General features: G+C 39.8%; 1 protein-coding gene across 1 annotated transcript in view; it reads left to right on the top strand.

The window, feature by feature from the left end:
* The first annotated feature begins 1,715 nt into the window (after positions 1-1,715).
* Positions 1,716-18,445, top strand: part of LOC104154583 (transmembrane and TPR repeat-containing protein 4-like) — a 34,144-nt gene continuing 17,414 nt past the window's right edge. The window contains exons 1-4 of the mRNA XM_009708826.1: positions 1,716-1,928; positions 6,945-7,060; positions 9,119-9,335; positions 13,253-13,340. Of these exons, the coding sequence (XP_009707128.1) occupies positions 1,767-1,928; positions 6,945-7,060; positions 9,119-9,335; positions 13,253-13,340 (583 nt within the window). The 5' untranslated portion in view covers positions 1,716-1,766. The remainder of the gene's footprint in view (positions 1,929-6,944; positions 7,061-9,118; positions 9,336-13,252; positions 13,341-18,445) is intronic.

The following is an 18,445-nucleotide window of genomic DNA, read 5'->3' as shown; positions in this document are numbered from 1 at the left end:
GCTCGCAGGGGCGTGCGTGGCGGCCGGAGGGCGCGGTCCCTCGTGGGTGCTCGGACCGCCTGGGCGTGTAACGCCTTGTCCTGGTGAGGGGAACCCCCACGGATTGAGCTCCTCTTCGGGACGGCGGGGAGAGGACTGGCAGCAGATGTACGGCAGAGAAATAGAGCAAGCATAATGGGAGAAACTTTCAGGGCAAAATGAATTTTGCGTTGATGAAATATTTTAATTGGGTAGTGGGCATCGATGCTGTATCTGTGCTGTTACCAGCAATGCGATACACTTCCCTCTGATTAACAGCCTTGCTTTTTTGTTTTCATCAAACTAAGAGCACGGGGGTGAGTTACTTTGAGAAAAGGTTTTGCTCTTAAAGTGGCTGGTCTGCTTTGCTTCTGCGAAGGAGCTCCATGCTCTCTCAGGTTGCACAGCTCCATGTTACTGACTTTATCTGAATTTGGGAGCACTGCTATATAGTCCCCAAAGCGAGAAGAGGCACTCATGTGACAGGGAGTGCTGCCTGTCCGTGTGCATGTGTGTGTACAGAGATTGGGAATACGTGGAGATGGGAATTTAGCGTTGCAAACAGAAAGCTACAAAGCAATTGCCTTTGCAGCTCTCATGGTCAAGTCTGTTCAAGAAGCCAAATGACTGGAGCGTTTTCCTAGATTGTATGAAGACACTAAATGCTGTGTTTTCAGGGGTGCAACACTTGATTTAAAAAGCCAATAAATAAGAAGAAAATGTGAAGCTGGACTACTATATGTGTCTGTCATTCTTGAGGCTTACAAATAAAAACTTTGTGTTCCGCCCAGCTTTTACTGTAGTTTTCCTTTCGTAACCTCCTCCTCCTGCCATTATAGCAGCACTTGATAATGAGACCACTCGCCATACTATCAGAGAAGCAGAGGCAGAATAGTTGTCCAGGCAAAGGGCTGGCTTCGGCGCATCAGAAGAGACCCTTCCAAGTGAAGGTGGCTCCACACTGATGTATCACTCTGTGCTGTTGGATTGCACGCACTTTTTCATCTGCCTCAACAATGTCATAACGCCATGAATACAGCAGTGCAGTTTAGCCTGTCCTGAACTTGCAGAGTGATCTAGTGAACACTACTTTCGCCTTAATTGTATGCGTCTTGTTGTCTCATTGTTTGAATTGTTGAGATTTAGGGCCTAGTCCATTAACTGCTATCTGTAAATACCTGCGAGGTTTGTATGAATTCCCTGTATGGGCTATGTGTAAGACTAGGTCCTTTAGTTTGGTTAACAGAACAGAGTTGAGCTCTTTTTGGAACTGATGATGTTTGTTTTTCAAACTCAGAAGAAAATTATAGTGCTTATCATTCTCCTAAAAACTTTATAAATGCTCCACAGTCCCTGTGATTCCCCTGCTTGTTATACTTGAAAAGAATAGTAAGAAACAGGAAAACAGTGATTTGCTCAAGGTTTTAGAATTTACCTGTGCCAAAGCTTTAGCTTAGAATCTAAGAATTTCTTGGCTTTATCTCTGTCCTCCAGCCATGAGAAACAGTGCCTTTCTTTCACCTTTGAAGTACAAAATTATGTTTAGATATGTTCCGGTAATTATGAAATGCACCAAGAGAAAAAACGTTAGATTGTATGACCCTTCATTCTCCTTCCCAACCCAACTCTCCATTCGTAAATTCTTTTTTAGTGAAATGCAACTATAACTGTGCATTTGTGTGTATTTCTTTCAGATTTGCAACCAACATAATGCTGAAGCTCCCAACTTGGAACAAGCATTTCACAGAATGGCACAAACAGAACCTAATCTGGACCATGACGTGTCATGGTTCCTCCTTCCGTCATACTGGGCTAAAATGGTCGTGGCATTAATTTCCTTCCTCTGTTTTGCTAACAGCTATGACGGAGAATTTGTCTTTGATGATTCTGAAGCCATCATCAATAATAAGGTTTGTCTCTCTTCTTTCTCGCCGTGCCCTTTGATAGAAATGGTCATAGGAAAAGAAGGAATGACAACAGTTGATCTAAGTAGGCCCAAAATATTTATCCTAGTAAAGAGCTTCCTTCGGGTACTTGTTTTTTGAACTTCATTTTTCTGTTTTGTTCTATCGGGGTTTTTTAAAGTAAGCCTTATTTAAGGTTGACACCCAAACTGTGCAGCAGTGCTCTACTGAAAAGCGAGAAGTATAAGTGTGCTTAATGAAACCTGATTCCTAAAGCTATTTGAATAACATGACTTGGGTTCTAACACATAAAGAAAAGAGTGAAAAAATTAAACAGCTTTTTTTTTTTTGCCCCCCTCAGAATGTGTCCCCTTTCATTCTTTTGCAAGTGCGATGCTCTGCTTAACAAGTATTGATATCTGGTGAAGGGGACTCTTTTTGCCATACCAAATGGACTTTGTCCGCTTGTCATCTAAGAAAGCATTATCTAGGGTTGCAGCAAATTTGGATGTGATGTTTAGTAATGCGTATTCACAGGGTACCTGTACATCACGACTGCCTGTAGATCTAATTTTATGCTCATTTCTAAGTCAGTGAAAGTATGCAGTAGACTTTTCTAGTACTCGTTGATGTTAATGGGAGATTTTTTTCATTGTCTTCTCAGGGCGACAGATGAATAAGCCCAATGAATAAACTTACTCTGGTTGCAAGATCTCTAAGCGAATGTAGGGTGCAGGAGTTTTCCGACTGTGGTTCATACCATAAAAATGTTACAGGAGCAAGGAAAGCTTCCTTTTCCTATGCTCCTTCCCCACTTAAAGTTCCTGTGACAACAGTATTTTTTCAAAATAGAGGCAGAGTATTCTTGTGCTCTGTTTTACAACTGATCATACGTGCAAGGAACATCCTTGAAATGCTTAGAAATTAACATGTGACTTGAACAAACCTCTAGCTGAGATTCTTTTGACTTTGACTTTGAGGAGTTGAGTGTTTTCAATTGCAGAGACACTTCATAGAATCACACGTAGCAGTTAGTGAGCCTGTGCTCCTGGGTGGGTCTTGGTGTTACAGCTCTTGTGCTGTTCTGGAACGTATTTTTTAAATGTTTGGAAAGAGAAGCACAGGGTAGAAAGAATCACCCTCATCTGTTGGATCTGTTTTCCTGAAGCCATGAGGTTACAACGAGGATAATCTGGAGCCTCATACCGCTAGAAGTACGTAATTCGCTTTTTTTTTTTTGCCTTGCACAAGATTTAGAGGCAACTTATAGCAATATGCCTTTTAGAGTCCCACATAATGACTGTTTCCTTAGACAAATTTGTATTATGCTAGTGTAAGTCATCATACCTTGAGTTATAAATGTATGGGTGGAAAATACATCTGCCAAATTGGAAATAAATCTCAAAGCTTCTAGGAGAATACTATAGACAAGAATCTACAGTGATTTTTCTTTTTTTTTCTTTTTTTTTTTTTTTTTTTAAGAAGCATATTTTAAATTAGACAGCTCCTGGCAATGTTTCATTCTGCAAAGTTTTATTTGGGGCACAATTATAATATTTTAATTTCCTGAAAGAATGAGAAAAAGACTGATGGTGAAACAAGGCAGGTTGTTTTGTTCATGTGCAATTTCCACGCTTGCAATCTTTCTCCATTTCTTTCAGTCTTTACTTTCAAAATGTTTCAATTTATCTATGAAGCACAACAACCTGCAGCAGGATTATAGCTGTTGGCAGTGCTGAAAAGTTCAACCAACTGCTTAAATAGATTAATTCATACCTAGTCTGGATGTTTGAAAAACTGTGAGGCTCGTTCTATTTTTCACATCAAAATCCTCTATTATTCCCTAGAAATGAAATGAGATTTTTGTGACAGTATCATTTTAACACAGGGCTCATATGAATACATGGAAATACAAAATCCACAAGAAAAATGCAGACAATGAGTCTACCAGTTTAACGGGGAGGGACAGCATCTAGCAAAGGCTCAGTTTATTAAACAAAGTATAGCATATGTTATTCCTATTCAATAGGAGAGACAACAGGTGAAGTAGTTTCGTAGATTTACTGAGCATTACTATACCAGTATTTTCTTGAGTACCACACAGTGATCTTTTTGTTAATTTACTAGCTCCCACCACCACTCCAATGTTTCAATTTTTTTTGAACTAGCAGAAGATACGCTGTTAGTTGAGCCCATGCCTACCGTATCGTGGAACATTCTGTTACTAGGTTTTATTGGGGTTTAAAGCTGTTTTCCAGATGCTTTCTTGTCATTTTAAGCAGCAGTTTAACCGGTACACAACAGTGACTTTTGTCTTTGTCTTGCCAAGCTAGTAAATAAATAAATAGTTGGATTAGGAGGAACTTCGGACACAAACTGTCATTTCCATAAGCCTTTATGTAGAAAAACTGACCTTTCTTCAAGTATTGAACACTGCTCTCTGTAAGCTGCTGCTAATCAAATATTTAGAGATTCTTTGATAGCTACTTTCAGTTCTTAAAGAGAAAATCATACAGAACTTTTAAACAGCTGTGTCTCTTAGAGCAAACCATTCCTATTTTAGGGTAAGTCCACCGAGTGGAAAAATTAATGTAGGAAGCTTTTTCTCACCGAACTTGGATACAAGAGCAAGATACATGACTGGAGATTTTTAGGTCATGTGGAAGAGTAATCTAATCACAGAAGTTATTCCATGTATTCAGCTGTTCCCGCATTCTTCCTGTGGAAGACAAAAGAAGACTGATTCTAGCGGAAAGGGAAATCTAGCGTTGCACATCTCAAGTATATTTCCCATCTCAAGTTATTGAAGACCATCTGTGACATAGAAGACATGCTTTTAAAATTTGAATACTTAAAAAAAAAAAAAGTCTCTCTTTCATAGTCCTTTTCTTTGGCAAACATACGTCACGAGCAGTGCTGTTGGTTGGAAAAACAGTCTAAGGGCCGCAAGGCCTGCTAAGAGCTGTCCCCTGCGGAGTACAAGGACTTCAGTAGATGTTGGTGTACCAGCCAAGTCCCAACTTGTCCCTGGAAAAGCAGGCTATCTTGATTGGTGGTTGAGTGCCCTCCTGCTCTGAGAGTCAAATTATGACCTTTAGGGTTTGTCCATAGCAGTGAGGAATGGAACAGGAATTTAGGTGCCTAAGGCCAAAACTGCAGTCCTGGGAGAAGAAAGAAATTTGTAGCTATTGTTCGACAGTAGAAACATCTGTGTGAGAGCAAAGAAATTTTGCACCTTGGTAATTCTTAAGCCCAAACAGGATCCTCTGTGAGTCTTGATTTCTTAAGATTTTCCCTAGGAATGCCTTAATTGACAGCTGCAGTATAGGACTTTTCAAAACTACGGTGTTAGCCCTGCTCTCTTTTCTGCGTATTGGTTAGTAACCTATTAGAGAATGCTTGACTTCATTTGACAACATGCTAGGATATTTACCCCTTTGAATATTTTTTTTTTTAACCAGTTGTCTAACACTGGGCAAATTTGATGAAGTGAAAGAAATAAATCTCTGTCTGGGTTTTTTTGAGTTTTGGATGGATGAAAGTCAGAATGTGTTAAAAGAAAAATTGAGTTATTTTAAGTTCAGCTTAGCAGCAGCTAGTCGACATGGCCTAGACATTTGGCTGTACCTTGGGACTAGGAGTAGTATATGTTCTCTCTTGCCTTGTTGGCAGGCCAAAAATGCTAGCTAAGGATGAGATGGAAGGTACTGGAGACCACAGGAGGTGCTCACGATACTGTAGAAGCAAGCGAGATGGTAGCAGGATTTGAGAGGAACTGGAATTAGTGAACCAAGGGTATTGTAATGTGGGAATCTTGTAAGTAGATGGAGATAGAGGAGGAATAAGACATACGACACCAGGCTTTGTAAGACCTTTCGTGGGTTTAGCAAACTGGTTTGTCTGCTTACTTGTGTTTGTATTGGTATGCTAATCTGCTTTGGTTCGTTGATCTCTTGAACAATTTCAGGGGGGAAGATGGAGGGTAGAGTAACTTGTGGTTGATTGCAGATGTATTACCAGCAGTCGTATAAAAGCTGTTCATTTGCTAGTACCATTTTGTTCTTAGGTTCTGTCTTAAGTGTATTTAACCTGCACGTTTGCTATAGCATAAATTGATATTTGATTGCTGCAGGGAAGCAGAAGAGGGGCAAGTAGAAGATGAGTGTGTTAGTTTGAGCTTCCAAACTTGTCCTCACAGAAAACTGAGGTGGATGCTACCAAGGTCCTTATTTTTTTCTCTCCAAAGTGTACGTTTTCCATTCAATAGTCTAGGTTATTTGGATTTTTTAATTATCAGCATAGCTTTAACATAAAAGGAAAGAGTAGACTTTTCCTTTGCAGTGTTTGTTTTAATAGTCCCCTACCCCACCCCAAATTAAAGTAGTTCATTACTTCTGTCTTCTGCTATTAATCTTTTAGAGCAGTATGTGGAGATTTTGATTCTTAGTTTCATGTATTAAGAATTTAACAACAACAACAAAAAAACCTATGTGAATAGTGTCCTGTGCTAAGTAAGGCTTCAAAAAGAGCTAAATGTTGTTTACTATCTTTAGGCTCCTTGCTTTCATGCTTTCATTAGTAGTTGTCCTACTGACACTGGTAGAAAAATAGCTATTTGCAGCAGTTTGTAGTTGGTCTCCTTTGCAAGATAACCTACACCTAAAATCAAAGGGTTTTTACAAAACTAAGGTAAAGGTTTTTTTTGTGTTTCGTATCTCAGCTATTGACCAGATTATCAACTGATACAAATACACATAGCTCTACTAAATTACATGTAGTTATGCCTACTTACAGAATCCAAGCATCTTGAGCTTTATGATGACAGACATCTAAGATAAGATGTGACCTTCATTACAAACTTGGGTACCTTGTCAAATATTAGTAGTGAGCCAACAGAACACCTGCTATGTCCATATTAGCGTGAGCTTGTATTAGTTAGAACTTGTTTGTGTTTTTGCTGCTTTGAACATGTTAAGAATGTGAAATGTTAAGAATCTGGTAATTTATGATGTTTCATTTCAGGACCTCAGGGCAGAAACCCCACTTGGTGACCTGTGGCATCATGACTTTTGGGGTAGCAAACTCAGCAGCAATACCAGTCATAAGTCGTATCGACCACTAACTGTCCTAACTTTCAGGTGAGACTTGGTCTTTTTGCTCGAGGTCTGAATTTTTTTAATATATATTGGCTCAATTGATTATAGGGAGGAGGCAACAGAAAAGGAGACAAAGTATCTGGAGGGTAGTTGGATACCTTTCCTGAATATGATTTTCCTGTTCATTACCTTCATCTCAAACTGAGTTTTAATTTTCAAATTGTTTCATTCCCAAAGTATACATTATTTTGACATTCTGTGTTTCAATGTACCTTTCAGAGATTGCATCTTATTCTTTTATATACCTTGGTGCTAGGAGCAGTATGGTTCAGCATGTAGGTCACATCATCAAAGAACTAGCAGGTGCACATTCCCTTCACTTTGCCATGCTGCCACTCAGACAGCTATTGTAGTTTCTGTTCTCTGCTTTCCTGGTGACCTGTCAAATGATTATTTTTTTTTTATAAATAGCATCAATCTACTGTGGCCTTTTGCCACTAGGTCACTGAACAGTCTTCCCACCTTTTTCCCCCTGATATTCAAACTTCAAGTGAGTGTTTGTGTCGAGAATCCTAGTGAGAGAGATGTCTGCCTGTATATATAGCTTGCTGGTTTTCTCAAATGACTAAAGGTTTATGAGGATTACTTCTGTAGATGCTTAGCTCATGTGTTTTGCACAAAGATTTGAGCAAGCAGTAGACCATGTAGAAATTGGGCATAGTAATGCAGAGAATCTTTGAGGACTCAGTCTTAAGCTTCTTTATTTTCTCCATGCAACTCTGTTGTGGATGGGGACCTGGCACTGGTTCTGCAGTTGTGACTGGTCTAAGCCAGGGACTAAGCGATTGTGGAAGAAGCGCTCCCACTGTTAGCCCTCATATTCAAGCAAGAACTTTGAATCTTGAGTGCAGTGTCAGTGCTTTAAGTACTTAGCACTGTGGGTTTCGCTGTCTGTTGGGCTTTCTTCACATATTCATCAAGGAAAATATGCAACTGAATAGAATGTGTCAGAGTCTTAAACCTATTAAAGCTTTCAGTGCATTACACAGCACATGCTTTCCTTTCTTTTCAAGGTCTCTGTGGTATATTCCATCTCTAGTAACATCCTAGTTAGTTTAAAGAGCGAACTGGGATGCAGTCATTACTATATCAGAAAATATAGATGGGCATGGGGAGATGGTCCATAAAATGCAATTTTCGCAAGTAAGAAATTGGTTTTCTTAATTTCCCTAAGCTCCAACTTTTATGTGTATCACATTTCTAATAGGTTAGGTTTTTTTAATAGATTTTACTTAAGCCAGATGCAGACTGACCAAATGAACTATATAAAATCCCCTATCCAAACTAAGTTTCTCTATATCTCGCCTACTGATAAAAGTATATCAATAATAACAAGAAGTTTCTCCCTTTTCTTCTCCCTCTCCATTTTACTGCAGAGTTCCTATCTTGAATAGGGTTTTAGACTGAGTTTTCACTTATACTTCCTTCTGGTTCTAATACTTGCATGAAACCTCTCTCTAGCCAGTGTCATGAATTAATTACTAAGATACGCTAACTGACTATGTTCTGGATTGATACTGATTGTACCCAGATGGTTTCCACATCGTTAGTCCAAACGTTAGGACATTTTTCAGCTAGAATGTCAGTGGAAATCATAGTCTCAGTGTGTATTAGTTTCCTCACTGTGTGGATTTAATTAAAATAATTTCTTCAGGTTGTTTTTGCACATAGTTTCTCTTAAGCCCAAAGGAATGCCATCAGTAGGCTGAGTTGTTTATCCGCAGGACACTTCTGCATTGCAACACTGAAGTTATGTTGCTGACCAAAAGCCAGTTCTAAGTAACCATAGGTACGATTAACATAATAGCATTAACATATGTCTTTGGACAGGATAGATATGCTGAATATGGTATCCCATATGAATACCTTAGAGTAAAGATCAGGACATTGTTTCTAGCTGACTGTGGTGCCTAAGTGGTAATACCCTGCGTGCTGGGGTTTCCTGGTATTTTTCAGCGTGGTGGTTTTTTTTTTTTCTCTGTTTACATATCTCTAACCATTGATGTAATTTCTAGCCTTAATGTTTTTGTTTCTAAATAGAATTAATTACCTTTTTGCTGGAGGCTTCTACCCAGTTGGTTTCCATGTCATCAATATCATACTGCATTGTACTATCTCAGTGTTGATGGTTGATGTGTTCTCGATATTATTGGGTGGACTGCAATTCAGTAATAAAGGAAGAAGGCTAAACCTGGCTCCAAAGACATCTCTTCTAGCTGCTTTACTGTTTGCTGTACATCCAGTGCACACCGAATGTGTAAGTACTGAATAATTAGCTCCAATGATTTATATTTTAGAAGTTCTTGACTGTCTTGAGTAATGAATTCTGACATAGCTTTATACTCTACACATTGCTCTTATATATTCTTAACGCTTCTCTTGGCACATGTCTTATGAGAATAATCGGGTATTATGGTTAGTACGTCCAAAAGCTTGTAATTCTACAGGACTGGACCTTATTAAGGGAGATAAATTAAATCGCTGAAGTACCATAACTAAAAAAGGATAGCCCTAAACTACAGAGTTTCTCTAATTACTGGATTAAGAATTCATTACTGGAAACATTAGCTCAAGAACAGCCAAGAAGAATGGAAGATAAACTGAATGCAAACGCATTACCACTTTTCATTTCCATTTGCTTTGATAAAAAACCCAAGGAGATAGAAAATTGGAGGAGGGGCATGATACGAACTCTGTATGTGACTCTTAGAATACTGCATCCAGTTTTGAATGCATGCTACAAGGAGGATACTGGGAAAAATGGGAGAGGGCTCAGAAGAGCCATGAAAATTATTAAAGGCCTGGGAATCATCCCATGTCATGACAGAGCAAACTCCGTGGGTTTATATTTTTAATATGAAGGAGAAGATTAAAGGATTTTTATTTTTTTTTATCCCAGTCTGTAATTATGTACATGGGGAACACAAATATGATAGTAGTGGGCCCTTCAATAGTGCAGCCGAAAGTGTAACAGTGGCTGGAAGCTGAATCTGTAAAGATACAGAATAGAAACATGGCACATGTGTAGCAACCAATTAAAATACCTGACCAAAGATCAAAGTCCTTGTGTGGAAATTCTAGTGAAGAGGAGATGGTTTTCATGAAAAGCTCTTTTGCACTCATAGCTAAGAAAATCCTATAGCCTTAAACCGGTCGGCTTGCTGGATGTGGTCCCTGATTGCTTGATCTTGTAATAATGAATAAATGAAATATAAAATAACTGCAATGCAGGCATCACTTTTTTAGAGTTTGGAAGGACTAAGCTACTGAAAAAGTACTAACTTTAACTTTGATCTTTGTGCTAGTAATGAACACTGAATCCTCAGTGCACCTTATTCTGTATATGTGGCACCGATTTTTTCTTTATTCACAATATGTCATGGGTTTGGCTTTCTTCATTTGCTTTGCACATGATTGATGGGGAGGAGCTTACAGAAAGCTATGCCTCTTGGCTGGCTGGGGACCCTGCATGTACTGGAAACCTAGAAATGGTGCAAAGTTATGTATTAGTAATTTGGCACCTTTTTTGGCAATGTGGCTAAAACATCCTGCTGATCATTCTCTGGTGTTTGCTCGCCTGCAGAATAACTTCTTTGTGAAAGTGTGTTGTGCTAGTCTCAGAAGGGCCCCTTGTATTTGTTCTCCAAAACGAGTTCTAGATGTTGAAGTGGAGTAAAACAAGTCTTCAGTGCTTTTGATGTTCTGACATGTAAAAAGAAATCTCATTTGAGTCTTAACATTGTAATAGATCTACTATTGACTCCTTTATCAATATCCATAATTTTATTCTTCATTCCATTTTAACTCTAAAAATATATTTAAATCAACAGACGAATGTTACTAAGATCTTGGTCATGTCAAATAAATTACGAGTGATGCATATTCAAGGTCTGAAGACCTGTGTATGCCTGGGGCAAACATTGGAAGAAGAGGAAAAAAGTAGCATGCTTACATATCATGTCTCTTCTAAGATCCAGGAGTGAACAAAGGCCTCTAATCGTTTACACAGTGAATAATAAATCTTGCTTGCACTGAAGCAGTCATGATACTGCTATGGTTCTAGCATAAGTGTGTGTCAGGCAACATCTCCTCAGAAAGCATTCGTCGTGATTTTAAAGCTGTGAGTTTTAAGTATCATGAGATCTGGTTTTGAAATGAGATGACATATTTTGACATAAAATTGTGAAGAATCTGTCTGTTTGCTGCTTTGGATTTTCGTATACACAGCACAAAACAATCTGTCATGTAAAACAGATCTTGAAAAGTTTAATGCTTTCAGTACCTGTGTAAGAAAAACATCTGTCATTATCATTTTTCTACCTAGAAGTAAACACTCTTATGGTGTAGTTTTCTCTTCTAAAAAATGTTTATTCTTTGTAACACTTGAGTGATGAAATACTAAATGGAACACGGACATAAGAGTATGCCTGATACGAACTTAAGACTGTATTTTTTTTGTTTACCTTGTAACCAGAGACTATAGGTCTGATCCTGCATTGGAGATAACATTGTACTGTTGGAGTCATCTGAGGCCATATGTGTGTTATTAGCCCTATAATCTCTTTGTTGTAACAAGTTGGCATTTATTTTCAAAATTGTGTCAGTTCACCTTTTATCTCATTAGCTGAGAGCAGCTCCTGAAACAGAATGATGCATCGTTATTTTCACCTTTCAAAGCACTCCACAGCTATTAAGTTAATTCTCATAATTCCTCTATAAGTCAGAAAAAGAAGCAGGGAAGTTAGATGCATGGCTTTAGATAAATCAAAAAGGTTTTCTGAACTGAATTTAGGAGTCCAACAGTTTCTGCTTTTATGGTTAAGTGAAGCTGAGAGTAAAGAGGGAGAGAGTCTTCTCAGTGGATTTGGTCCTACTCTCATACCTCTACACTTCTATTTCTGTCTCTGATGTGATTTAGAAATAGTTGTTCCATTGTGTCAGACTGACACAAAAAAAGGCCCTTTTCTTAAGAGATGGTTAGCAGGTGCCTTTAAGCAAAGTGAAGATAACAATTAATCTTTTTATTTTCCTCTTTCTGTTCCACTGACAAAATGGGACAACTGGTGTACTATACAGGAACCAAAGTTTCTGCTTTTGTCCCTGAAACATCACCTCAAAAAGTGGATTTAGAAAAAAAACACCACAACTTGTAGCTGTTCTGCCCTGCTTCAGAAATGCCTCTGTGTACATATGCTCCTGGAAACATGGAACCCAGGACTCCAGGAGGTAGAGCTAGACGGGAAAGTAAGGGGTGTTTCCATGATCCTTGCTGTGGCTGTATGTTCTAGTGGGGTCCCAACATCAGGGCCTGTACAGTCCCCTGCCAATGCCCTGTGTCGTGATTTCCACAAAAAATTCATGGTGTATAGTGACACTTGTGTAATTGAGGAATGAAGATCCAAAAATATGTCATGCTGTGTCTCAGCATGTTATTGTAAATACAGTTTAAGGGCTTGAACCAAAGCTTTTTGGTGACCCTGAGAATGCTGTTGATGAAAATAGGCTGGCACAGATCTGGAGTACAGAGGTCCTAGAATGCACTTCGCATTTTCTCTATGTTAGTACAGCTTCTGTTACAAGATGCTTTTGGAACTAGCTCTAATGCAATCAATTAATATAACAAAAAAAACTGCCAGAGGGGTGATTTTTTTAATTATTTTTTAATTATGCCCCCGCCCCCCCGCCCCCGCAAGATTCTGCAGGCTGGAAGCTATTTGTCCGTTCTGAGTGTTCAGATTACAATTTGAAGGCTGGCTTGTCTTCTGGAAGTGAACAATCTTGATTTGCATTTCAGCAGAGCTGCCAATTTTGTTTGGGTTCAGGATGTTTGCTAAAAGTTCTACTGAAAGGCAACCTGATCCAAAAAAACGGATGGAATCGGGCAGAATCTATGTTTTATTCAATGAGGTCCTTCTTCATTTCTTAAAACAGCAGTTTTTCATACATTAAAGCCACATCATTTACCTAATTGATACTAAGCAATACCCAATCCAAATTAGGATGTGGCTCAGAAAACTGAGTATCATTAATCCAGTAAACCAAGTTAAAAAAAACAAAAAGGTGATACAGTGATATTCTTTTATACATTTCACTTTGTATATGTGTGTGTACCTTTATCTCAGGTTTTCTAAGAATAAAATCTGGTAATCTGAAACTTTTTTTCTTTTTTTTAAGGTTGCTGGCATTGTTGGCAGAGCAGACCTTCTGTGTGCCCTGTTCTTTTTGTTGTCATTCCTTGGCTACTGTAAAGCATTTAGAGAAAGTAAGCATTCTGTTTACCCCTTTAATTTTATATTGTGTGTATTTTCTGCATTCATACATTTCAGTGAAGTATAGCAAAACTAAAAATGTCAGATTGATGTGGTTTGAATTTATTAATGTTTATACCTTCATAAAATATTTTAAAAAAAAACATAACACAACACCAAACAAACAACCTGCTTTAGCAGGTATTTATTATTAGAAGAGCTGGAAGGGTTGTTGTCCGTAATTCCCGTTAAAACACTACAAATTTTATTTAAGAAATGTCTGTTTTATAATAGGCTTATTTGTTAAATGTTTTATTGTTTAGAAGCATAAAGAAATATTTTAATAAGTATTTTAGAAATAAATCAAACCTATAAATATATATTCTTAAATATTTTAGTACACTTTATACCACTATGCTAGGACGACTTAAATGGGAATGAACTTTAGGATCCTTGTTTTTATTTTTTAATGAATTGTAGAGAATTATTTGTATGAGTAAGCACTCTAAAGGCCTGCAATATGCAAATGCTGGCATGTACTTGCTGAATATAGTGTTACTCATAGAGTTTTTGCAAGACAGCTGTATTTAACATGAACAGTTCCTTCGTAGATGTTTTTTCAAGTGAGCTTTTACATCTGTTGTATTATTTGATCTGAATGCAGGTTGGCAGTTCAAATACAATTGTGGAGGGATTATCTTGGGTCTCTGTCAAATAAACACATGAGAATACCTGAATTCATGATTATGAAAAACTATACAGGACTTGTAATCTGGTGTCTGAATGTGCCCCACCACAGGAAATATGGGAATCATTTGGGGAACCCATGTGGAGCTGTGTTCTGAAGAGCTTGTATAATACCAGTTCAATAGGCATGGCCTGTGATGTTTAACTAGGGTTGGCAGTGTATTACAGAGGTACCTGAGCTGGCTTTAGGTGATCTAGCTTAACAACATAGTCGTGGCATCGTAGAGTTTAGTGTAGGCTGAGGGGGGTGAGTTAGTCTACAGTGAGCTCTAAGATGCTGTGAATAGCTCCTGCTAATTGAGCTTAGATTGTTTAGAACTATTTTGCCTATTTCTACAGCTGATATCATAAGTTAACTTAATCTTTGCCACTTCAAATGATACTTGTCATGATTCCTGTTTGCTTCTGATATTTTTTTCTCCGCTTTGAGTAGGTTTCATTTCTTTCAACTGTACTAAATTGTGATGAAAATTGGCCTTGAAATCTTGCTTGCTCATTTATTCTTTTCTCACTTATTTTACTGGGTGTGATTGTGCTTTGATGTTTCTTCTGTTAGTGCCAGAGTAAATTAGACAAATCAAAATATTGGCTATGTGCTTTCCAGTTTGTTGGTACAGGTAGACCTATATGGCAGGGGTAATAATCTTTGCTTGAAGAACTCAAGAGCCAAATTCTTAGGATGACCATTGGAGACCTTTATATAGGACTCTGTAATTACTTTGTTGTGGAGGACATCTCAGGAATGATTGAGAACGTGATGTGTGCTCTGGTTAGGGATATTCTGAGTGCTTGTACAACCTGTGGAGGTCAGTTTGATAGCTTTTAGAAGTCAGTGTCATTTTAATAGTATTCTTGTATTGAAATCCTTGTCATTGATACAGAAGAAGGAAAGTGTTTTGAAGGCAAGATACTAAGCAGCACTTAGTATTTTTTATTGGACTTTACATCATAATAGGGTCAGAGCTGTGTTGCTTAAGCAGATTTGCCAAGGAAAGCTACAGTCTGCCAGCATAGTTGTGCCTTTTGTCTTTCAGAACAGTTTTCAATGTTTACTGTCACCTTCAATGCCTGCTTTTCTCTCCACGACTTCTTACAGAAATTTAGACTTTCTTTGAACTCAAGAATTTGTATCCAAGTTACATACTTGGGTCTCTCTCAACAGTTTCCTCATGTTGGGTAGCTTGGTGACAATTTCAGGTTCTTGCAGATCCTATCTGGCATGTCCTAAATGAGAAAATAAGTTATTTCCAGCACTGTGGAGAGCACTAGTAAGTTCTTTAGCAGATCTTGCATGGAACCTGAAGGGAGGAGCCCAAGCTTCAGAGTATTTCTTTCCCCTGAACCTTATATGATTTGCTGCAGGCTGATGAGCAATGTGCCAAAACCCAGACATTTCAGAGTCAAGGTTTCAGGTCAGAATGGTTCTGCTCTGAAAACTGATTTTGAAATGCCTGGGTGAGATTCATAGCTCATCCTGGATGTGCCTTGCTGTGAAAATCACTCATTTGTAAATAGAAAGGTGGGTGAGATAGAATAGAATAGACTATTTCAGTTGGAAGAAACCTACAATGATCATCTAGTCCAACTGTCTGACCAATTCAGGGCTGACCAGGAGTTAAAGCATGTTAGGGGCATTGTCCAAATGACTCTTAAACACTGACAGACTTGGGCATCAACCACTTCTCTAGGAAGCTGGTTCCAGGGTGTGACCACCCTCTCAGTAAAGAAATGCTTCCTCATGTCCAGTCTGAACCTCCCCTGGCGCAGCTTTGAACCATTCCAATGGATCCTAGCACTGGATTCCAGGGAGCAGAGCTCAGCACCTCCCTCTCCATGTCCCCTCCACAGGAAGCTGCAGAGGGCCATGCGGTCGCTCCTCAGCCTCCTTCTCTCCAAACTACACAAGCCTATGAAGTCCTCAGCCGCTCCTCACAGGACATGCCTTCCAGCCCTTCAGCAGCTTTGTTGCACTCTGGACACATTCAAGGACTTTCACATCCTTCTTAACTTGTGAGGCCGAGAACTGCACACAGTGCTTAAAGTGAGGCCGCACCAAGGCTGAATACAGTGGGATGATCACCTCTTTTGCCCAGCTGGTTGTGCTGTGTTTGATGCACCCAGGATGGGGTTTGCCCTCAGGGCTGCCAGGGCTCACTGCTGGCTCCTTTTGAGCTGCTGCTGACCAGCACTCCCAGATCCCTCTCTGCAGGGCTGCTCTCCAGCTGCTCCTCTCCCAATCCACGCTTGTGCCCAGCATTACTCCATCCCACGTGCAGAATCCAGCATTTCGACTTGTTAAATTTCATCCCGTTAATCATAGCCCAATGCTCCGATCTATCTGGATCCCTCTGCAAGGCCTCCTGTCCGTCAAGAGAGTCAACAACACCTCCCAGTTTGGTATCATCAGCAAACTTCCTAATGGTGCATTCAACTCCTGCATCCAGTTCATTGATAAAGATATTGAACAGAACTGGCCCTAGGATTGAGCCCTGAGGAACAGCGCTGGTGAGTGGTCACCAGCCAGATGTAGCTCCATTCACTACAGCCCTTTGAGCTCTGCCCTTCAGCCAATTCTTCATCCAGCGCACAGTGAGCCTGCTTATCCCACAGCTGGACAACTTTTCCAGAAAGATGCTGTGAGGGACGGTATCAAAAGCCTTACTAAAATCCAGAAAAACTACATACACTGCCTTCCCTTCATCCACTAGGTGGGTGACCTTATCATAGAAGGGTATCAAATTAGGTAAATAGGACTTTCCCTTTGTGCACCCATGTTGACTCTGCCTGATACACTTTAAATGCCTTTCAATAGCACTCAGTATAATCTTCTCCATAATTTTTGCAGGAACTGAGGTTAGACTAACAGGTCAGTAGTTCCCTGGGTCTTCCCTCACGCCCTTTTTGTAGACTGGAATAACACTGGCTAGCCTCCAGTCAGCAGGGACCTCCCCAGGTTCCCAAGACCTTTGGTAGATGATTGAGAGGGGTCCTGCCATAACATCCGCCAGCTCCTTCAGTACTCTGGGATGAATTCCAGATTGTCTCCACCACCAGCATCCCTACAAACTTGACCTCCAGCTTTATAAGCCAGCTGCGTTTCACCTTGTGTCCATTACGTATGTGTTATTCTCAGGCTTTAGTGGCTGAACCTTTAGGAGGTTTCCTTACTTTGTCACCTTAAGCATCAACTTGGGCATGCAACTTCAAAGCCTTTTCTCCCTGCTCCTTCTGTGTAGTCACTGGAAAGAAACAGATTCCTTTTCATAGCCTGTCAGAGGAATAGCTTATCGTAGGCACTTGCAGTCAGCTTCTAGAGGTAACAAAATCTCTCAGTTGTGTAGAAGCTTAGGAAGACAAGGCTTGTAACTTAGACTGCATTTCCATTGTCACTTCAATTGCACAGAAGTGCAGGCAGCTGCTAAAATGGAGCAATCTAGCTTCCTTTTATCATAGATGATAGAGTGAATTAGGTTGGAAGGAAACTCTGGAGGTGATCTCTAGTCCAACAGCTTAAAGCAGAGTTAGCTTCATTGATCAGATTGCTTGGGGCCTTAGCCAGATGAGTTGTGAGAATCTTCAGGGATGCTGGGGTGGGGGCAACACGTGACCAATCTGCCTCAGCCTCTTTTCCTACGTTATGTTCTTCAGCCTCCTAACCATCTTAGTGGTTCTTTACTGGACTTGCAGGTTGTTGATGTGTTTCTTGTGTTGGACACCATGGTGAACACAGTACTCCTGGTGTGGCCTCATAAGAGCTCAGTAGAGAGGAACAAGGACCTTCCCTGACCTGCTGGGTATGCTGTAGCTAGTACAGCCCAGCATGCATTTAACCTTTTTCATTGCTGCAAAGGCATGCTCCTGACTCACCTTCAACTTATCGACAGGAACTCCAGACCCTTTTCTGCAGAGCTGCTGCCTAGGCAGTCCCTAGCCTGGACTGTTGCATGGTGCTGTCTTTGATTTTCATGAGGCTTCTGTCAGCCCATTCCTCCAGCTTGTCACGGTTCCTCCATACAGTAGTCCTGTTCTCCACTGTACCCAGGTATCCTCTAGTTGAACCCTATCAACCACCACAACCGGCTTTACTTTCTGCATTTGCTATAATTTTTTTCCTTTGGGAGGGGAGAGTGGTCCAACCTGCAACTGTTTGAACATTAAAGTCTGTATAGGAAAGGGCAGCTACAAAGAGAATGAAGGCTCTCTCTTCACAAGGAGCCACATGGAGAAGACAAGGGGCAATGGGTACAAATTACACTGGGAGAGGTTTCATCTTGATATAAAAAAGAAATTTTTTTACAGTGAGAACAATCGATCGCTGGAAGAACCTCCCCAGAGATGTGGTGGAGTCCCCATCACTGGAGGTTTTCAAGAA

The sequence above is a fragment of the Cariama cristata genome, unplaced genomic scaffold (assembly GCF_000690535.1).
Source record: "Cariama cristata isolate BGI_N322 unplaced genomic scaffold, ASM69053v1 scaffold3591, whole genome shotgun sequence".
In the NCBI taxonomy this organism is placed as follows: domain Eukaryota; kingdom Metazoa; phylum Chordata; class Aves; order Cariamiformes; family Cariamidae; genus Cariama; species Cariama cristata.
This window is presented reverse-complemented; position numbering and strand designations above follow the sequence as displayed.